General features: G+C 39.4%; 1 protein-coding gene across 3 annotated transcripts in view; it reads right to left on the reverse strand.

The window, feature by feature from the left end:
• Positions 1-412: 412 nt before the first annotated feature.
• LOC150081546 (seizure 6-like protein) overlaps positions 413-23,785 on the reverse strand; it is a 207,384-nt gene continuing 184,011 nt past the window's right edge. For 2 of the 3 annotated variants that reach the window (XM_090380086.1, XM_090380085.1), the window contains exons 3-5: positions 23,093-23,233; positions 6,036-6,068; positions 413-2,973 (exon numbers count right to left, since the gene is read on the reverse strand). In XM_090380086.1, the coding sequence (XP_090236212.1) occupies positions 2,768-2,973; positions 6,036-6,068; positions 23,093-23,233 (380 nt within the window). In that variant the 3' untranslated portion in view covers positions 413-2,767. Of the gene's footprint in view, positions 2,974-6,035; positions 6,069-23,092; positions 23,234-23,785 lie in introns of those variants that run through there. The other variant, XM_090380084.1, reaches the window with a different exon arrangement.

Genomic DNA, 23,785 nt, shown 5'->3' on the forward strand with positions numbered 1-23,785 from the left:
GTATAATTATTATGTGCATCCCTCATCACGTAGATAAGGAGGGGGGGCACATAATTAAGTGCCAACATTTTTAAAACGCTCCATTTCACTAGGTGCGGCATCATCCCAGTGCTAGAAATAGGTATTTTTGCAAAATCATCTTTTGGGGATCTAATGTTTAAAACGAAACATTTTCACAAAGCAGAGAGCGCTGCTCCAGAGCCATCTTTTATCCTAAACAGAAAAAATGAGATCACCTTGTTGATGCTTAATATGATTTTGATACTCACCAATCAATAGATAATTTTCATTTTCGACTGACTCAGTCCAGCAACTTTACTGATGAAGTTAGACAATAAAAGATTTAGTATAGTCTTAGATATTAATAGTGTATTCTGTAAAAACAAATGAATGAAAGAGTTGTTCCAGATTAAAATCCACATTTATTGACCACATTATTGTATAATTACAGGAACTCGACAGTCATATACAGACCACCGTGTCTAATATCCAGTGTCCTTTATAAGCCTCTCATATGTTTTATTAAATTTACAGTGATTTAAGATGCAGCAGGCTACTTTTCTTTTCTTTTTTTCATTTATTTACAACTGAATAATCATTATGCTCCACCATAATCATGAACAAACATCTTAAAAGTAATACATTGATGAGTAGAGCTAATCAATAAATATTTCATTATTTACAGTAATATATGAGAGGTAGGGGAAATATATCTCATCCTATTATGTATCTGGGAAACAATAATACGATTTTTAATCCTTTTGGAGATTTAACTAATTAGGCTTAAATCATTGCCTGAAACTGATGGATTATTTTATATATACGTAGTGAAAATTTATGATTTTAATGTCTTTGCTTATTTACACATTAATGGAAATAACTATCGAATTAGAAATTTCTATTTTTTAATATTTATATGTACATGTTTTGTGGAAGTATAATACGGGAAATAATTATATAATTCTGTAAGTTAGCAGTCTTCCAACTTTAGTGACTTAGGGCCCCTTTCTCGTCTACAGGATCAAAAAAACGATACAAACATTAATTGTATTTAGCAGTCACGGGATTGAATCCGGTTCACTCAAAGTGAGTGAGTGCTCCACCTCGCCCCTAACCACTCGTCTACGCCATGCCTGGATATAGGATGTGATTAGATAAATATAAAATGTTACAATGCATTATGGATGGGGGATTTGCAAGAATGTTACGTAAGAGATTTGTTCATTAAAATATGTGACTTAAGAATGCTTTTGACGTAATAATGGGGGAGTCAAAGCAGTTGTTACGAACTGTTACGGTGAGGGAAGGATGTATTCAGTCAAAAGAGTAATTTGCGAATGGACCCTTGGCTCGCGGACGTCTGGAGGCCCACAGACCAGCTTGCGAAATGCTACTGTAAACAGTTACATATATCAAACACATACTGCTCAGTGCATATTACGCTACATTTCCTTAAAAAAGAATAATACTTGTAGAACGTTATAAAAAACATCGCTTCACAGAAGAAATAGTCTTATCTTAAAGAAGATTTCGACCATAAATTCAAGTGTAATACAATAAAACATGCAGCATCTGTTCCAGTGTGAAATATGATTATCGTCAAATAAGCAACTAAGTCGGAATCGAGAAGATATCAATAAAGCTTCAAGTCTACTAGAGGAAGCGGTTATAAATGCCAAAATGGGGATATTTAACGTTTAGCATATAGACAAATAACTTATGTTTATCATCCATAGTCTATCTTGTTATAAAATAATCTAAAAGCAATCTATTGTACACGTTTATTATATGAGGTAGCAACTTTTATCTTTATAGAAGAATTATTCAATTGATTGTACAATGAGAAAAAGAACAATCATTTTTGAAGTCTAATATCCTCAAACTGCCAAATACAAGGAATGCCATTATGTTTTGATTCAAGGATAATTCAAATCGTAAAACAACCTCCCTTTCTCTCAACTCTTGCGATTCATGACTTACCACAACTTCTTTCCATCTCATTTAAATTTATCAATATATGCATATATATAGCATATATAGTGCAATGGAAGAGGGAGGCCTATCGAAAATAATACGTTGAAGTTTTTTCTTAAAAAGGTGACTAACTACTCGTATTTACTTACAACAAGCCGACTAAATATTCCAATTTAATTTTATTACCAACAAACGTAGCCAAATATCGAAAATTAATAATTAGAATGACTGCGAGATGTAATCAGAATATGTTTATACGTTTTGTGGTTACGTCTCTTAAGTAACCGCAAAACTATTCTAAAAAAAAATAATAATAATTATAATTACAGCAATGTAAACTATCCCTATAGTAATCATTTTAACCACAAAAATGATTAAATGGGAGGAAGTTTACGGTAAAAAATTTAGATGTTAACTTCCACAGTCTGTTATCTTTCTATTATGAATCGTACACAAGCCATCTCGAAACTTTCCAATCAGGATTACGTGAAACAGAAACCAGATGACGTTATATCAACTGGCATACCACGGTTGCATGAATATAGTAAATCCATTATTTGGTCTTTAATGACAGTGTCAGTTAACTGTCAACTTAAAGGAGTCTACCTAGTCATTACATCCCGAATATTGGTCGAAATCTGCTTCCAAAAAATAATATAAAGTATAATAACAAACACGTTCTAGGGTGGCCATTTCGTGTAACGATTATTGTTTCAATATGACCTGCTGTGGCCGATTAGGTTTACCATGAAACAAAATTGAGAGAGAGTAGGGGGAACAAAATTTATTCCGTTCAGAAATCGAACACTTCTGGACTCAAGGATGTTGGTGTACTCTGCTTCGACTCAGATGGACTGCTGTGAGTAACTGAGGTGGTACCATCATGAGCTCGAGAAGGCCACGATGACGACTGTAAATTCGTTGTCGATCCCGGACGGAACGTGAACACTGGTGGTGTCCTCCACGTTGAGGGAATAGTAGGTGATAAGGTGTGAGATTCTAAATACGACAAAGGAATATAGCAATTGTTTAGTATTAGTTAATAAAAAATAATGTAAATCATATTAATTACAGAAAAAAAGGGGAAAAAGTAGCTGAGTGGGCTTGTAAAAATGTGAGGGGAAAGTAAAAGTAATTTCTTTCCTTGTAGGATTTTACACGTCATTGCTGAATTAGTGAATGGGCTTTCTCATATGAGAAAGCTGAAATGTTTTATCAAATGACAACGAGTGCTGAGTCAGAACAGAAGGCACGTGTTAAGTGTCTACAGTTCTGACTTCAGATAAGGATCATAGATGAGAAAAAACAAATTATCAGCGTATCTTAAAATGAGTGCGCTTACCACAATAATAGATTATCAGTGCACGAGTAGTCGAAATAGAAAATAATTTGAAAAAGATTGTCTAGTCAGTGATCATAATATAGAATACATGACTATGCACGAGAACTGTTAGGATTCAGTGACATCATTCTTGTTGCTAGACAGCCAACAGCGCAATGATCATTTCTGGGAGTAATCCTAAGAAAAACATCAACCTGGTTGAAATCTCAATGACATTACGTTTTGTATTTCATAAAAAATGATATAGCGTTATTAGATGTAGATAAACGCATATAAACTGGAAGTGTGAATATATTGGGCCTATTATCCGATTAGAAATCACATTTTTTATATCACTTAAGCGAGTGGTATTCATCCGATAGTGCCCATGGAATTTGATTTTTTGTATTATGTTGTTATAATCGCTTTCTTCTAAATTCGGCATCCCTGGCAGGATCGCCTGCACACTATCTAGGAAATATCTGGATACAAATCTTATCGATCAGACGAGACTCAGACCTTTTCAGGAAAGGATAAGTTAGCCGGGCTAAGTGGAGTAAGGTAGTTAAAGGATCTTCCAGAGGTTTTTCATCATGCAAATAAGCAAACCAGACTTGGGATACACGCAATTTACACAAGAACCACATTGATATATCATGGCACTTTGGCTTTCTCGCTAATTCAAAACAATCCCATCCAGCTCTTCTAAGCTGGCTTAAACTGAATTCAGACATCGCTGTGCAGATTAAGTAATTGCATAACTAATCTTGAACAACGAAAAAACTATTAGCCAGTGGTAAAAGCCATGGACTGTGGTGAAGCGAATGAAGTATAGCCACATTCTCCTCTGCATATTACTCTTCATTAGTCATCAACATGTTTTTTTATTGAAAAGCAAGATTACAAATAAAAATTGGGTTATTTTAATACTAGCGGCAATGCTATTGCTGATACTACTTTATTTAGGATTTTATAAAAACTGAATGTGCTATACAGTGGTGTGTTTATACTAACAGTATTTAGAAACGGGCCATAACATTCCTCCCCCCAAACAAAAATTAACGTGGTTTAATTAGCGTTATTCACATTTCAAAAATTTCATTATGAACAATCATGTAATTGCCATGTCTCTGTAATGTCTTTTCTGGATATTGGCCCTAAAATGAAAGTTACACAACACCCACACATTTCCATGCGGTAGCACGGTGGGTAGACTCGCCGCTCTCCCCACACCGGTTGGGAAAGAACCCGAGTTCGAATCTCTTCGATGATACGAGGAATTTTTATGGGCCTTTTTTTCAAAATGTGTCTGAGTTCGTTGGTCTCGAGCGAGCGTAGTATGGTTTTCTGTGCTGGAACTAGGTTTTTCGTCCAGAAAACAGGCAAATCGACCATAGAACACACGCAAGACATAACATATACCGCGCAATATGCTGATGAGCCTAAAATTCTACAAAACAAACGAATACACATAAAACGAATGTTTAGGTAAAAAAAAAGCAAAGGAACCACGTTTTTAACTCACGGTTATTCCTATTAGGATGAGAATCTTAGATTGGAGTATCTACTGATAACTCACTCAAAATGAATTTTGAAGAAAATACAACTGCTGCTTTTGAATGTGGATCCTGAGGAGCTGAAAAATCGGCTGCCACCACAATAGTCTAAAAATTATCCCAATAAATTCTACTATTTATTTCACTTACTATTCAAACATTTTACTACTAGCACTCTATTGGTTTATTGTTATCGTATATGTAGCCAAATGGACTCATAAAGTCGGATAGGCGAGTTGGAGGAGGGTTTTAGGGACCTACCTAAGTTTTGTAGACCAAGCTTTGATTCAAACAAACAGGCTACTTGCTTAGTGCCCCGTAATTTGAGGGGGGGGGGTGTAAACGTTCAGTTTTGAACATAGCCAAAAAATTGGATTTGTCAAATTGGACGGGAGGCCAACTCCAAAATATATTTTACAGTTCTGGGGTGTAAAGTTGTTTGAATTTTTTTTAAAATTAATTTTCAGTCATTTTTACTTACACCAATATTAACAAAATTATTAATAAGTAACTATTCTTTTTGAATAAAGATTTTATAAATAAATGTATTGATTATTTGATTTACAGAATACAGTTTAGGTTGGCTTTTATCCATAAAATGAATTATGTTAATAAATTTGCTTTTGAATATTTTTATTTTTTCCTTCACTGCAACATTCATTTTTTAAATGTTTCACCTTAGCGTATATCTGATTGAAATAAGGCTACCATCAACAATTTTTACCTGGCCTGCAAGACCGATCAGTGATATTTGGCGCCCGTGTGCAAAAAATCGGCGTCCCCAACAAAAATTCTGTATATTTACTTTACGTTTGTGTATAAGGAAGAACACGAAAATTAGATTTTTACTACAAATGAATACAATTAAACTATTTGAAAATGAACATTGTATATGTATTACTAACGAAGGGCAGCAGCCCGGACATCTAGGTCTAGCGCGCCCCTATCATGCTTTGTGTTCCTTGGGTAGTGCATACATCACACACGCCTTGGACCGACCCTGCAGGTCTCCAAATACACCGAAGAAAGGTGGAAGATGGGGGGGGGGGGGGTTGAAAGAGCATAGAATTTCTATATAATACAAAAAAAAAAAAAAAAAAAAATACTTCAGTATTAAAAGGCCAAATGCCACCGATTTAAAATACAGCATTGCAATAAGAAAGAGAAGTAACGAAAATACATACCAGTGTCTGATTTTCTGGTAGGTGGCAGATGCCCTATAATAAATAATCAGATGATAAGTAAACTTTGTAATCTTAACACTACTTGTTATGTTGTTTTAATATTAGATGCATAAAATATAAATGATATATTATTATAAATTGCACATGACCAATATTAATGAAGAAAAAAAAAAGTTAGCTGAATTTTGTTTTGTATAATTTCATCATCTTCTTCACAAATATGATTATTTTCAAATTTTAATAGCTAATTCCTTCCCTTTTCAGTTCGTTTTTTTGATGTGAAAACATTTATAGCAGCAATGACGTCACACTACCCACGCGACTGGTGAGAAATGTGATGTCAAATATTGAAATTAAAGCGATAGCTTACGGGGCCACGGTAGCCTTATAGCAACGTTGCTGGCTTGCTGAATAGCTGATCGAGGTTCGATTCCAGCACTACCCTTATGGGAATTTTCCAAGGGGCATTCAGCATTGAGTTTGGCGGTCTCAAACCGTGGTCGTGAGGTTTTTCACCGGGATTGACTCCGGTTTTCCCCTCACAACAGACAAACCGCCTTTCACGACGAGGGGTAAACGAAAATTTGACAGGGCTAGGGACGCGAGTAGACTAAACTCCGCAGCGTTTTTTCGCTGCGGACTTTACTCTTGAGGGAAGAGGGTTAGTGGGGCAGCCGCGCCACCACCATCATAAGGTGGGTTGCGGGCAGTGTATTTAACAGGCATGTTCTGCTCCAATTGCATGCACTAAGGCAGCCAAAATCCATCGATTAAAATGCGAATAATTATGCTGTCCAGCAAAAATCAATTGTAGCAGGTGCAAAATATAAGTTCATCACACAAAAAGGTACCGGTAGTTAATATGCGCAGAGAATTTCATTTCAGACTCGTTAACAAACGTTACTGATTTACAGAAAATATTGTTTCAGCTACAGTATATGAATATTCCAAATAATAATAATTTCTGGAATTCTATTGGTGTGATTTTAATGAAACATAGGAAGAGTCGACAAATCTTTCTTACAGAGCAAAATATAGAATTTCCTTAAAATCCATCCACTGGGAAAAGTTATTAAATGCAGACGGTCGATCCAAGCAATAATAATTGTTGCATTTTAATGATCTTTTGGAATGTACAAAATACCTTTCTAAAAAGTCCAAATACAAATTTCATGAAAATCCCTCCTGAAAGTTGAGTTGTTACATGCTAGCGGACGGTTGGGCGTGGTTTTTTTTTTTTTTTTTTTTTGATTTGGTAGTTGTTGGCGCATCGGCTTCTGTGGCCATATTGCACCTCCCAAGGTTTTTGCAGTACTTTGATCCAAGCCCGAGGCGAGAATCGAACCCGCGACCTTTGGGTTGCCGGGCAGGTACTTTACCCACTCGGCTAGCCCGGTCGGCTATGGGCGTGGTGAAGGCAATAGGCGCATTATACATATATGGTCCTGTTCTTAAGAACAGGACCATATTTTACAAATTGGAGCACCTATGCTTACTTTTATTTATTGATGTGAAAACGTCTATAGCGGCACATAACGATGGAAGGTAATAGAAGTGTAACGGAAATGCAAATGTTGCGGTTAAAAATATTTGTATTGTTGTCAGGGGAGGGGAACCTGAAACTTACATACCCTAGGAACGCTCCTGATTGTTGCAATCATACTAAGGAAGTATGATTGTGACGTCACAATCATACTTGATTAAGATGTGGTAATGTCGATGTCACAATGATCGTGACGTCATACTGTTCTACAAATGGATTTTGCTAACTTCTTCCAAGACAAGGATGTTGTTACATGAAAGAGTCTGAGGAAAGTTCCGAGTTTTCCCATAAAAATATTTAAAAATTTTGTTTTGTTTTTATGAATTTAATATATAAATAAATATTTTGTGGTTTTTTGACGGAAATTCAAATTTTATTTATATTTTAATGGGTTGAAATTTAAAATTTTCTACAAGCTTTATAGCCGACCGGGCTAGCCGAGTGGGTAAAGTACCTGCCCGGCAACCCAAAGGTCGCGGGTTCGATTCTCGCCTCGGGCTTGGATCAAAGTACTGCAAAAACCTTGGGAGGTGCAATATGGCCACAGAAGCCGATGCGCCAACAACTACCAAATCAAAAAAAAAAAAAAAAAAAAAAACAAGCTTTATACTCCAATTTCTTTCTCGATCATGGTCGCTTCTTACAGTGTGATGGATACACAAAGTTCGTTATTATATTAAATTGATAAGCAGTTCATATTAGCAATGGTAAACGGTATGCTGTATGGTAAAACCATAAAATTCAAATTATTATTTTAACAGAACTTGAGCTTGTCATTTTTATACATATAGGGTATAGTGTTGGGGGAAAGGCGCCTCTGGTGGTTTCCCACATCTGCGCCATATGAACTCTGTGGAGACAAACAGTATCACCGTGAAAGCCAGAAAAATTTTTTGTGTTGTAAATGAAGTATTCGGCTGGGTTCTGTTGGGTGTCCTGGCTTTTGGCCGCAGGGCCTCTGATGGGACCCCACGTTGCCCGCACACACACACACCACTAGGAGGTAGCCAGGATGCCCATAATTCTCTGGCTAGTCTCCTCCAGGTCGCCTGAGCTTCCTGGAAAAAGACCAAGTAAAAAAAAAATAATAATAATAGGGTACAGGGAGTACAGGAGACGGTAAAGGAAAGGAGGTATAGACAGAGCGACGGAAGATGTAAGGGAAGGCATCCTCCGCAGGTCGAGTGGGAATTCTCCCACCTAAGCGGAAGTGGAAGAAGAGGGCCCTCGAGAGGGTGGGAAGACAATCACGTATCAAGAGAGACACGGATGAAACAATTCAAGCGACCTGAGTGTCAAGTTCAGTAGTTAGGAGTTGTTAGGCTTGTTAAGGATTACAAGAGAGGCTGTAGCGAGAGAAAGTTCTCGAGTTGCCGGCCGTTGTGATTGCCCGGGCGGTCTTCCGAGTTGCTGTGCCACATTGCAGAACGGCAGTTGACGTCGGCACAGAGAATAATGTTCCCATCTGGGAGGAGGGCTTGAATGCTTGCAGATACCTGATGGCAGGGGCTATGTCTTCGCCAGGACGACAATACAATGAGATGACGTGGAACGATCTCATAGGTCCTATAAGCTGGGCACACACCGCCCACAGGGTACAGAGGGTGTGAATTTTGTTGGCGGTTATGTGCGGGTTCCTAACAAGGATAACCGCCCGCGGAGTGTCTTCTTTTGATTGTATAATTTTGTACGTAAGCGGATATCCCCTGACTTTTCTTGCATTTGTATAGGGCTCTTGGATGAACAGGACGTCTGTATTGTCTTCGTCAGCCTTTATTCTTATTTGGTCCAAGACAGCACGCGCTCGCTGGGCATTTAGCTGCATAAATTTCAGGATTGTATAGTTATATGTCTTATATGGGGCCATAGTTGATTTTTTGTTGTTGTGTGCTTCTTGCTTTCAGATAAACCGGGCATTTGTTATCCCTTATCGAATGCTTGTAATCCATTTTTGCTAGTTTACAGTTGGCGAAAACCGGTTCTTCAGTTTTGTTAGGGCAGGTGTTAAAGTTATGCCCTTTCTGGACACAGTGCCCACACGTGGAATCGACCTGTGCACATGTGTGTGTAGTATGGCCGAACCTGCAACAGCGAAAGCACTCTGGGACGACTATGTGTTCTTTGAACCTATGGCAGGTCCACTCGAGGTACACCCTGTCCTGCTGCTTAATTACTTGCCAAGCTTGTGCCGAGAGGTCAATAACCCAGTTTACATTTTGGGAGGATTTTCCATTGGTCTGGTACTTTGGTGAGAGAGTTGTTGTTATTTGGAGCATTACCAACTAAGGCCATATTGCTCCGAGGATATGCAGTGGTCATTCCCTGACCTTTCCGCATCCTCCGTATTTGGTGGTCACAGGCTCGAACCCCGGTCTAATCAAGAAGCGTATGCTACGCACTGCCGCTCCTGCCCACCTGGCTATGGAGGCGCCCGTACTTTGGTTGTATCGCATCTTCTATGCTGGTAAATTCGCTTTTACCTTGAAGGTTTCTACAATAGATTTCTTCAGCCACTTGTTCCGGTTTGAGGTTTTTATTGATGCCGAAAACAATAATTGCTGGGACTTTCTTTCTGGGTGTCTCAGCTGTGAGTCCCATGGTGGAAATTTTTGGGTTGTCCAGTACTGTCTGGGCTTCGTGTCGCGTTGCAGTCTCAATTATTACTCCGATGTTCCTGGTTTTTCTTATTGATTTGATACGGATGTTCTTTAAGTCGCTATAGGGTATAATTATTTGTAGGAATGCGTGCTCATCGATGGGACAATTTACAAGTTGTGCTGGACCCTCGTGGGTAGCACATTTGGTAGAATCGCCGTCCTTCCCACACCAGGTGGAAAAGACCTCAGTTCGAGTCACGTCGATGATGGGGGAAATTTTCATGGACCTTTTTCATAACGTGGCTAAGTTAGGTCTCAGACGAGGGTAGCATGGTTTTTTTCTCCCAGAAACTCGGGTTTTTTGTCTAATGCTTCTAAAAAAACCCAACTATGGGTTTTTTAAATATGAATTTGTTTAAATATGAATTTCATAAGGTATGAATTAAAACAAACGTTAGATAATGCTATCAAAAATGTATTCTTTTTTGTATTTGCATACTTATACAGCATCAGCCAAAAAAAAAAAAAAAAGAGAAAGAAAGAAGTAAAGAACCTATCTACATCTGTCCAATCCCTCTAATGATAGCATTATTTAAAATTTGTTCACAGACGATCTATAAATTAGCTACGAGGGGGGTTTGAAAAGTTCGTGGCCTGAGTATGAAAGGGCAGTGGCACAGTGTTAAAAATTTTTGCACTTAATGAAAACACTTCAAATAGTAACCCACGATGTTTTATGCAATGTCAATAACATCTTTTTTTTTTTAATTACAGGTTCGTGAAGTCAACAAAGTTGTGTGAATGAGGAAAGATGGACAAAATTAGTCACCATGCAGCCATCCATTATTTGAGGGAAAAATGGATATGAAGGGATAATTCATGGGTATACCATTACAACACTGGGAGCTGATGCCCCTTCCTATTACATGATTAAGTAGTAGACAGCAAAATATAAATAAGGAAGGGAGAGTCTGGAAGATGACTTGCACTGTAGAAGACCTACAATGTGCATCCTGCAATTGACAGTGCATGATCTGGTGATGAGTGATAGTTCTGTACATTATCAGCATCTTGGGCATCTCTTCTGAATATGTGTACCACATAATAGAAGAGGATCTTACTATGAAAAAGGGTGTCGGCAGATGGGTCCCAAAGTTGTTGACAGCAGATCAAAAACACAAAAGAGTTGTCAAGCCAAGTGAACATTTTCATCGTTTCAAGCAGATCCAGCAAATTTTTTTTGCAAGGTTTGTGACCACGGATAAGACATGGGTCCATCACTTTCAGCCAGAGACAAATGAGCATTCAAAACCATGGAAACGCAGCTCTTCTCTCCCTCCAAAGAAAGCCAAGTCGATTCCTGCTGGTGGCAAGGTGATGGCATCGACACTCGCAGGGACATGTTACGCAGATCTTGTGAGGCGAAAGAGTGAAAACATCAACTGAAAACACCGAGGAAATCTCGGCAAAGGAATCTTGTTCCACCAGGACAACGCGCCTGCTCACGAGTGCGTTGTCCTGGTGGAACATTCTATCCCCCATATTCATCAGATCTAGTACCACCGGACTTTCACCTATTTCCTAATCTGAAAAAATACTTGGCTGGCATCTGTTTTTCTACCAACAGTGACGTCAGCGCTAAAGTAGATGCATTCCTGAAGGCCCAAAAGAAAACTTTCTTCGCAGTTGGAATCAATGCAATGCAACATCGGTGGCAAAAAGTGTATTGACTCCAAAAGGGACTATGTTGAAAAGTAACATGCTACATACTCAAGCCGGACGAGTAATTATGTATTACTTTCAGCATATTTATAAGTCGCGCTTTAATTGAAATTACTAGAGGTAACATTTGGAAATAAGATGATTGGGAAGGTGACATTACTTAAAGACATTATTTTAAAGATCAAGGAACTTGTAATTGTTCAAAACTGGCAACGTGGACTTAGTCACTTTGTGGAACTCGACTGTTGGAAATGAAAATGGAAGAGACCATGTTATAGGCCCGGCATAGCCGAGAGGTCAGAAGCGAGAGTGCAGTAACACACGCTCTTTGAGTGGACCGTGGTTCAAGCCTGTGGTTGCTAAATACAATTAATGATTGTATTCATGATTTATCGTAACTCCTCTGACTTGGTGGTCGTGCCAGAATATAAACAAGTGATAACGAAATAATCTCATAGAGAATAGCGGTGAGTGAGGGTGGCTGACTTTATGTAACTCAGCTGGAAAGGTCATCGTCCAGTACTGTCTGACTAAAGAGGATGCTCAGTTGAGTGAAAGCGATCTCAGATTTAAGCTCTGTCCAGTTCTTTTGCGAACATATCTTAATTCTTTTCATCGAACGAACAGCTCTTTCATCCATTGAAGTAGCTTTAATATGGATATAAGCGTTAAAAGTGACATCAGAATAATACAAAGCTTTAGCATTGCTATTTGAAATGAGAAGAGTGAACACAGATCATATATGGATTTCTCCTCTCCCCAACTGTTTTCACTTGTATGTGTGGCAGTTAGTTCCATTATCAAGGCATGTTTAAGATGTTTCTATTAGATTCTGATTGAGTCAATCGAGAAAGTGCGAGAAAGTGCCATTATAGATGCAAAGCAGACGTCTACACACTCAAGAACTTCAATTTGCTATAATACTGAAATTGTTATTATTATTATTTTTCCGTTATGCAATATTTCGCAGTAGAGTACTTGTACCACGACTTCGTATTAATCTTTGGTAGTATGCCAAATACTGTATCGGAATCTGTGCTCACTTTTGAAAATAGTCCCTTAAGAATAATTTTCTTCAATTGTTTCAAAATACCGGGTGTTCGCTTCTGAAGGACTAGAAAGAGGATATAAATATCTTAAAACACTGTTGAACGCAGCTAGGAGAAGACAAAAGTTAAAACTGTCGAGATCAGATAAATAGCCTTGAACTGATGCCAGCTTTATGTTAAAGAATGATTCAACATAGTGTGGAAAACTTGGCGAAGTTGTTTCTTTTTCTTATCCCAGTGTTTACCAGACCGGGCGTGTAATTTCATCCAGTGACACTTCCTCACTGGGAAAACGATGGCTTAAAAGTTCAGATATAAATTTAGCTCGTTTGAATGAGTTTGCAAAACAATGTTACTAATACAAGAATACAAGGAAAATAACAAAACGCTTCAGCTCTTTCAGAAATAAAGAATAAATCCATTAATCGTATGCACTTACACTATTTCGAAATTTTCTTGCTGATTAATAATTGCTAATATGGATTCATCGGTGCCAATCAACAGGAGATATCTTAATTAGGCATCATCTGTGGACAAATTCCACTAAAAGGTTTAAAGAACCCCAAACTGTTACTCTAAATGGTGGACATTTCCCGGTCTTTGAATTTTTCAAGCAATGCTGGCCATATAATACATTTCATATCCACCTACTAACTTTATGTACTGTACTTTGCAATATAACAGCAGGTTCCTTACACACACACCCCTCATTTCGAACATTCACAGCTGGAACCAGACAGCCCTGGCACAATACAAAGAGCAGAGTAAACCAGGTAATACATGCCCACACACCACCATGAATTCAGTGCCTGGAAAGTTACCAAAGCTTGCTATAGACATCAAAATATTCTTTAATACCTCCAACCAACGAAGTACATAGAGATAAAATAAAAATAGCAATGCATATTTAAAAACTACTGAATTAAAATAAGGTAGAGGCAAGGAATTAAACACTCAGTACCTTTCACCATCCCAGGATGTCTTTGTCAATCATAAAATTCTGCAAAAATTCTGCAATAAACAAATAGATGAACGACGCGGTACCAGAGCTGGGCGATCACGTGGCCGGTAATTGCTTATGCAACGCCCTGTTACACCATCTGCTATTTTCTGGGTTACGATTTGTTCATAACCCAGATGGTGGAGCAAGCCATAGCGGCCGACGTAGCCGAATTGTGAAACGTAAGGTTACATCAGTACATGCGTTTGAGTTGACCGTGGTTCAAGTTCGTGTGACTGCTAAATACGGTCAGTTTTATTCTCTCTGATTTTATATGGTCGTCCAGAAGTATAAACAGACAATTTATTATTCTTTTGACGAAAGGAAAGTATTGATGGTTAGAGGGAGTTAACTTTCCTTAGCTCCCAATCTGTAGATCATCCTCCTATGGAGGATGGATGGATGGTCGGATGTTAATAGCACAGCAACATCTAAGGCACATTGCACAAAATCCAGGTTCTTTTACAGATAAAAGGATTACTATAATGTACTCTAATGGAGGACGGTCGACTTTCACCTTCAGATTTCCTCCTTCCTTGACATATACATATCAGAAACATTTCTTCCTCTGCATCCACAAACCAAACCAAACTAAGCTACAGCAGATTCACAAGTTCGCCAGAATAAGTGAAGTTATAAATTTAAAAATCAGAGACATTGCCAAGACGCCAATTCTGTAGGTGATGCTGTACTGTTTAAAATGATGCTAGCAACTGAAGACAAAATCATAGATAACAGTATTTGTCTTTAAATTGAACCAAGTCCAAACTTTAGTGCCAATTACTTGGCGTTAGCCTACACTGAGAGGAAAATTATTTTCCCTTTTTCTTATAATGCATTCTGCTGTGTTCCCTCTTTACCCCCTAACATTTCTTATTTTCGATTGATTAACAATCAATTATTTATTAATCATTCAATTTTGCCCATGTAGTTTAAACTATAAGAGTATAATCTATATATACCGGGTGGTTATAAAATAAGTTTCCCTGTTCAGGAGACCCTAGTGTCAAAACGGTTAGAGATAGCGCTCTGAAAATCGGTGGGGATGTCATTTAAGGTATGGGGAAGCGATCTGTAGAAGAAAAAAAATAAAAAAGGTTCAAATTTCCGCCACAAGGGGGAGAAACTGGCACTGTAAACATGAGGTGGAATACTTAACTTGGGATTAGATTTTAACATCAGAACTTAAAATAAATCTACAGATATTGTTCTATGTGCTTTCCTCCACTTGAGGTGACATTCTGAAAACGGAGGACTGCGTGCGATAGTTTCGCGTAGCATCTCATTGGGGATGTTGGCTACATGTTGTTTAATGCTTGCTTTCAAATCGACAAGCGTCTGCATGCCGCCACGGTAAACTCTGTCTTTCAGGTATCCCCATAGCCAGAAATCACAGGGACTGAGATCTGCTGATCAGGCTGTCCCGAATTTCGGGAAGTCTCTAGAAATGATGCAATAATTTCTGAATGGTGAACGGAGCAGCTCCTTCACTTGTCGACCTACGTGGGAAAGGGCACTTTGGTCTCTAGAACACTATGGTCTCCAAGCATTGCCTTTCTTGCAGAGCGGGAATAATGTGATCTCTTAGAAGAGCGCAGTACCGTGCACTAGTTACCGTACACCTTATGGGCCATGAGGTATAGACTCTTCAAAGAAAAGTGGTCCAATTATAAATTCTGCTGTGAATCCACACCATACTGTAACGTATGGACTTTGTAGTGGTCTTTCATGCACAGCAGATGGACAAGAAGTTCCCATATGCGGCAGTTTTGTGCATGTACAGCCCCATGAAGAATGAAATGTCCCTCGTAAGACCACAAGATCATTCGAGCCCATGTATCGTTAAGTTCCATACGAGCTAGACATCGCAGAGCAAAGTATATTCGTTGTTGTTGATCACAAGATTTTAGTTCTTGCACTACGTGAATCTTGGTATGGGAACCAGCGTAAAATTATTCGAAGCTCTTTACGTTCAGTAGACCAAGGAAGGTTCAAGTCTCTTGATACACCTCTGGTAGTGTTTCACATTCTGACCATTTCAACCGCCACTTCATCCACTACCTAGCAAATCACTACAGAGAACATATACGAAAGTACAACTCAGCAACGGCGTTCGCATCAATGAGCGCAAAGATTAAATCATCGCCTGGAAATGGTCCATACTGTTTTAGAATACACGGCCAGATTTACCATTTGGTCAGACCGCTATATCCAAACGAGCCAAATAAGCCAGGATATGGACAACTTTGTATTTTCGATTTTGCTGAAGCAACAACATAACGGCTTGAAAAGCAATCAAACCAAGGGTGTATTGGCCGAAGTAATGCAACAATTGGGCGCGATGGTTAAGAGACGATATAATGCACCTAAATCTGAGGTTGCTGCAATATTTGTTGGAGAAGACAGGGAGCCACCTGAAAATAGAGACATATGCATATATCCCACATGTGACTGCTGTAAAATTATATCGCCGCTAAACAAGAATGGGAAAGACTGAAGGATTAAACTATTTACTCCATAATCAGAAAGATGGCGTATGTTACGCCGGGTACATCTAGTTTTAAATTATTATTTCATGGTCTCATTCTCTAACCTGCACACTGAAAAGTGATTTCTTTTTCTAAGGCCATTTCTATTAAATACAGCAGCTGAAGTGTGACTTGCCAGTTTACTGCGAAGGATATGTATGTCGTTATGCAGACGCTATTTAAAAAAAGAATGAGAGTGAAGTATTTAGATTTTGGAGAATGTGAAAAATAGTAGTAAAAAAACACTTTTGCTGACATGGGAGAGTTGCTACGGGTGACGCAGATACTATAATTATATGTCAACTAGGGTTATTATTTCTGAGCTGTCAAGGTACGGTACCCTACAGTACATTTATCTTCATCTAACTTGCAACACACTTTGAAAGCAAAATAGAAAATTTATTGCACAATTATCTAGTACAGTGGTAAAATTCCGTCCCTTTTCAAACTTTTTAAAGGAAACAGACAATTTCGACATCTAAAAAAAAAACCTTTGCTCCTTTAAATGCCGCTTGAACATGATTTCAAGGGAATGTCTTAGTATTTCTAACAAAGTTTTCTTTGAAATTACTTGAAATCCGAATGAGGATACCATTATCACCTTGAAAAGTGAAATGAATACAAAACATTTTAAATGAGGAAATACATCGATGGGCCAAAACATTATGACCAGCGAGTCGTTATGCAAATCTATGCAACTGCAGGTGAACTACGGCGCGTGCGCGGGTCGGGACACGAGAATCGAAACTGGACCTTGAGTGATTGGAAGAAGGTCGTCTAGTCTAATGAATCACGTTTCCTGTTGCACCATGTGGACGGCCGGGTAGGTGTGCGTCGTTTACCTGGGGAAGTGATGGTGCCTGGATGCACCGTGGGACGAAAACATGCCGGTGGCGAAGGTGTCATGCTTTGGGCAATGTTCTACTGGGATATCCTGGGCACTCTGACGTGTACCACCTACCTAAACTTCGGCTCTTCGATGAATTTATATATATCAATAAATTTGCATTTTCTGAATCATCTAATCTCCTGCTGTTTTATTCTGAGGACCTGGAAATCTAAAAATTAACTTTTTCAGAAGTAGTTTACTTGTTTGTCTGGACTGTTGAAGTGAACCAGGATAGGTACTTCATTGCTACAGCCAGTACAGTGGAAATCATACCTGTTATAGCTTTTCATGACAAAAAATATACACATGTTTTATGTAATTAGTATGAAATTAAGAATTGGGCCACTTTTGGGTCTGCAGTTAACAGTCAGTAACTCCACTTCCACAGCTTCTGTGATATCAAACTTTTGACCGGCTGTATATAAGAGAAACATTTAATTTTCTGCGTTTTTCTGCCTCCCTCTGGCAATTAGTTCTAGAGTTATGGATTTTCAAATATTAACATTTTTGAGAGTCATTGTCTTGGGAAAATTCGTTTTTCCTGGAATAACTTAACCGTGTTGTGACAGATTATGTACAGTACAGTTCCTATTTCCATTCTGGATGAATATTTCAAGTTCAATTTCAAGGACTAGCATGGCAAGTGTACTCTGGAGTATCGTGGACCTGGAAAATGGATATAACATTTAATTGTCACTGAGGTTGAAAATTTCAATCTTGAATTTTATATGGCATTTTGTGTTCCAGAGGATCTATGGACTTTGAAATTGTGGTTAGTGTATGACAAATCGGATCATAAGTGTGTTCTACACAAAGTGTGACTGACATTGACCATTGGAAAACTTCCATGGTCAAGTTCCAGTGGTTAACATCTGGTAGGAACCAGCGATCAGACAGAACAAGTATAGCTTGAGTGAACAATTATTTGATGACAATGAAGATTGTGAAGACTTCCAGAAAATGACGGTCGGACTATTTAGGCTGCAAAAGACAGTGGTCTCATTGTGGTTGCTGCTGCAGTGACAGGATCTATTCAAAGGGCAAAACAAACTGTCAACAGTTAAACTTACAAACTGTCAATATGAGTTTAGTGCAAAAGCACCTTTTGTTTTGTTTTTGGTTCTTACGTACTTATTAATTTTTTTTTGTCTCAAATATGCTGAGAATATTTTGGTTTTTAAATATTTTTTATCATTATTATTTTTTCATTTATTTATTATTTTTTATTATTAATAATTTATTTTATTTTTATTTTATTATTACTTTTTAATTTAATTTAAATTTTTATTTTATTTTTTTGCTGGCTCCAGGTATGAGCAACCTGGGAGCGGGATTGCTGGCATCCGTCGGTATGGCACTACTTCCGGCGGGTGCGGGATTTTAGTGCCCTGAGCACTGACAGTGAATAATGGACCCGGACCTGGCTCCTCGAACCTGGGACGGGCATTAGGTAGCAGCTGCCCAGGTTTTGGCTGCTCCCTAGGACGAAGAGGCCTGACACACAACACACACAATACTAACACACATACGCCAACACTTTTTTCAGGCCGTTTCACAGCGGTTTTGCGTTGTCGCAGGTGATCCAGGTGGAGATGGCCATTTGCCTAGGTGCCACCCTGACTCAGGAACATAAAAAACAAAAAAAAACCTAAACATCATTGCTGACCAGGTACACCCTTTCATGACAACAGTCTTCCCCTTTGGTGGTGTCGTCTTTGAGCAGGATAATTCGCCATGTCACACCGGCCGGATTGTTCGAGACTGGTTCGCGGAACGTGAGGAAGACTTCCAGGTATTGCCCTGGCCTCCGAATTTTCCAGACATAAATCCCATCGAGCATCTGTGGTTTGAGTTGGAATAGCAACTCCGATCTGCGGCGTCTCAACCACGTACCTTACAGGAGTTAAAGGATCTGCTGGTTAAGTGTTGGTACCAGATATCACAACACACATTTAGAAATCTTGTAGCGTCCATGCCTCGCCGGATACGAGCTGTTTTGGCTACACGTAGAGGATCAACATCATATTAGGTAGGTGGTCATAATGTTTTGGCTCATCGGTGTATATCTGAATCTCAATTCGTGTAGACATTCATCATTCCACAGTCTGTTTAAGAGAAAGGAAGTGGATATAACTCTGCGAAGCTGATGCATCCAAAAGTCACATTTCTTCAGAAAAACAATAATTGCTCATCGCTCTTAAAATGAACGGTGTTATTTGTGGGGTACAGCCATCAAATATACGGTTTAATTTATATTATTTAACACATTATTACAAATAAATAACACATTATTACAAACAACAAGGTGTCGAAAGCATGCTACAGGAATGCTGGTCCATGCTGATTACATCCCACAGACGGGCGCAGCATATTGGATGGTTGCAGATCTCTACTCAGAAGAGCTCCTTCTACTTCTTCCCACAAGTGCTCAGTTAGACTGAGATCTAGTAACTGGAGACGCCACCGCAGTGGGCTGAATTTATTCTCATTTCCCTGCAACTATTTCTGTACGTACTGACCTTATGACATGGTGCATTATCCTGTTGGAAAACCCCATTCACTGATGGATACTCTGCAGCCATGAAGGGATGCGCCTGATCTGAAACAATTGCCACCAAATAACCTGTAGCACCCAAATGTTACTCCATTGATATCAAGAGGCACGATGTGCACCACGAAAACTCTCAGTATACCATTATCCCTCCATCACCAGACTGCATTGTTGTCACCTTGACGATGAGTCTATGGACTCATGCTGTATTCGTCATATTCTGGTCCTCCCACCAGCGTGAAACAGAAGAAACACGGAGAGATTCGTCAGACCAGGCAATACTTTTTCCGATTCAGCACTGTTCAGTGTTAGTATTCCTGGGCACATTGTAACTGTACCTTCTTATTTTTTGCTGACAGGACTCGATCCCGGTTCGGAGAATGTGGTGAGGGTAAGGGCTCTATCATCTGCTATCAGTGTCACGATTATGTCTGACCGACGATTAACCGTGACACTGATAGCAGATGAGCTGAACATCAGTTACTGAGCCATCCATAATATTTTAACAGAACATTTAGGCGTACACAAAAGTGCCAAACAATCTCATTGAAGAGAAGAAGCAAATTCGGCAGAACATCTGCCTCGACGTTCTCGATCATGTTGAAACTAAGCCAGATTTCTTCAACGGGTGTAAAGTGTGTTGATGTGTATCGGCACCAGGGGTTTCCCCCATCTCCGTGTTGCTTACATTGTGGGTGTGCTAGTTTGCTGGGAAAGCCAAATATTTAAAAGTGTGTGGGTATTGAATTTGTGTTATGTCGTGTACCGTTGTTCATCTGGTCGTTTAGACGCTAGACCCCTACTGAGGCCCAACGTTGCTCCACTTACGCCCCGTGGAGGCAGACCAGGAATCTAGTAGACTATTTTTACTCTGGCAGGTCCTGCTGCCTAATTTCCTGAGATTTCAGCGGCTAGGACCTAAAAAAAAAAATTATATACCTATATAAGGATATATACATATTCACACGCACATATAAAAAAATATATGTACATATGTGTGTCTTCAATTGCGTGGGAAAATATCGCTTAGATGTAAGAAGGCCGAAAGTGGGCGTAGTTATTTTGGAGTAGTTGTTTAAAGTTTTGGTGTGGGGGCATACGCTTGCGTAAAGATAGAGGAGGAGGAGACTGTAGACTGGGGGCAATAAGGCACAAGTATGGGGACAATAGAGTAGGCGACCCCAGTAGATCAGTGAGGCATGCACATGCCTCACCAGAAGGAAAGGAGGGATGGGGACCCTCTCACCCCAGGATTTAAAGAGAGTCGGGCTAGGTTGCCCGGCTCAGATCGCAATGTGGCGTCGGCAGCTGGGCTGCGTGTCACGCACGTCAACTCTGTCCGAGTTGTCGGTCCGGTATTTGTCTTGGAACAAGAGCAAGGATCCCTTTGTTCCAGCTACGTGGATGTCCTCAGATTCTGTTTGTGGTTGTAGTCTACTAGTCGAGCACCTCGTGGGTGTTCATTATTAAGTTCACTTCTTGTTCCTTCTTCATTGTCACAGTCGATGTACCTATGGTCCAGTCCGGTTTGTTTTTAGTCAGAGTCTTGACCCTGCGCGCAATCCTCGAGTGTTTATCTGTTCTTTTGTTGTGTTTATAGCAGTAAGCTGTTCGCCTGCTTTGTGAATTGACGTTTGTCCTCAGTCGGGGTCTCGTCTGTGATAGGATACTGGGGTTTCCTTTACATTTCACCTGATTAGTTCCAGGCTTTTCTCGTTGGTTACTGTCCATATTTTTAAACAGTGCCTTGGGGCTTAGATTTATCCTGATCCAGTTACTTTAGTCAGGATTGAATTTATCCTGGGAGTGTTGTCAGTTGTGGGCGATGGCGTAGTTGGCTCTTCGTCTTGCAAAATCAGTGAATGCTAGATACTCATCTTTGCTGTCCAGGAGGTGTTGTTCAAGTCCTCTTGGTAGGTATCCTATCTTGGTCATTAGGGTGTTGCGTAGGTCGTCATAGAGCTGGCAGTCATACATGAGGTGCTGCCAGCTCTCTAATCCTCCGCAAACACAGGTGGGGTCGTCTTGGATCCCAAGGAGTGATAACTTTGCACTAATGGCCTCATGGTCTGTGAACAGATAGGTTGATTGTAAGCCAGTGGAGAACGAGCAAATCCGGAATCAAATCGATGTTCAGCTGATTTTTTGATCGGCGTGGAGTGGAGTGGTGCACAAAGAGTTCTGCCTCAACGTAAAACTGACAACCAAATTTTCTACCGAGAAGTCCTCGAACGGCAACGGAAAAGGATTCGGAGCGTTCGACCTGAAAAAGCCAAAAACTGGATTTTTCATCACGACAATGTGCCTTGCCACTATGCGATATCTGTTATGGAGTTTTTTTACCTTCAAAAACATTACACTGCTCTTGCAGCCACCGTATTCTTCGGATCTGTCCCCATGCGGCTTTCTTTCCAGCACTGCTTCCGGGAATGGAAGGAGCAATGTAGCTTCCCAAGGAAGCTACTCTGAAGGAGAGAACCTTCAGTTGTAGAAATTTTTTTTATAAAACCAGTCTCACCAATGTTTTGACAGACCTCGTAAATGCAAGCAAATATACCAGCAACAGCACAAAGCATAGGCACATCGGCAAGCGTTAAGGTGGTTCGGATAAGTTAATTGATTAACCTGCCAATTATACCTAGTTCTTGTTCACTAACACTGGTGAACGTCACAAGAATGTCATCAGCACAGGGACCTGAATTTGGGTACGATAACCGATCAGCTGAACAAACAGCTCACTCCTGATGGGCAACCTCAAACTGGTAGATGTAGCATAACTTGGATTGCTCACTCACTAGCTCAACCTTCATTTGAGAATGAACCGTAGTCATCTGGATGTCTAACAGTTATTCGAAGAACAGGTAACCTTCCTGCATTTGGTATTTTCTACAAACAGTTCAGCTCGAATCTAGACCTAGTGCTGCATCTGAGTGGGCTGAAACATATGCAATATGACAGTTAGGTTCAAAATAAAAACTATTCCACACCTGATGATTATTTTAGCATTATAACACAGTTTATTATAGTAGTAGAATACCTTCTTCTACTACTATACTTCTGCTGGACGGAAGATATGTAGAAGCCTGTATAGATTCCATCCAGGAATACTTCTAATTCTGTCCAGGAGAACTTTTTGCGCAAAAGAAAATAAAGAAAATGACGCCAAAAGTGAGCCTACCTTTGAGCACTTGATGACGGGAATAATATTCTGAAGGAACTGTCCTGCAGAGCACATCATCATTGTGTTCCTTTGGGAAGCGACCATTTTGTCTCATCTTTAATTTCGGCAGCCACACTTCTTCTAAATCAAAATCAAATCCTAAAAACAGAATTGAACAGTTTAATGAACTAAGGAACTTAATGAACAATTATGTTATTAGAATGATGGCCAAGTACACTAATATGCTAAGACAAGGCAAAAATATTAGAAAATCAGACATGCGAGACTTTCCCGTAAAATCTAAATGGTATGGCCCACCAGTAATTTATGAAAAATGGACTTTTTATAAATAAAGTTCCTTTTCTAATATAAAACGGGTATCATCGTTAATGTCTTATTATGGAAAAAGCGGCAGAAATCAGCGAGTTCAAGAGAAACGTTACACGTGCTAATGTAAGCTGAGTGGAAGATTTATATGCAGTAGCCATTCACTGAAAAAACTTGTAGCAAGAAGCACCATACAGGCTGGAAGAAGGCAGATGGGACACAAAAATATTCTTTCGCGTGACGTAAGCAAAAATCGAATGCAACGCTACCTAAAATTGTAGCCTCCTTCAATGCTGGTCGGGAGGTCCCCATATCAACCAGCACTGCTCGCCGGGAATTAATGTCTAAGAGACTGCACTGCACTCCGGAAGCGATGTCTGAGCA

Source organism: Mastigoproctus giganteus, chromosome 8 (assembly GCF_048544385.1).
Source record: "Mastigoproctus giganteus isolate SK-2022 chromosome 8, ASM4854438v1, whole genome shotgun sequence".
In the NCBI taxonomy this organism is placed as follows: domain Eukaryota; kingdom Metazoa; phylum Arthropoda; class Arachnida; order Uropygi; family Thelyphonidae; genus Mastigoproctus; species Mastigoproctus giganteus.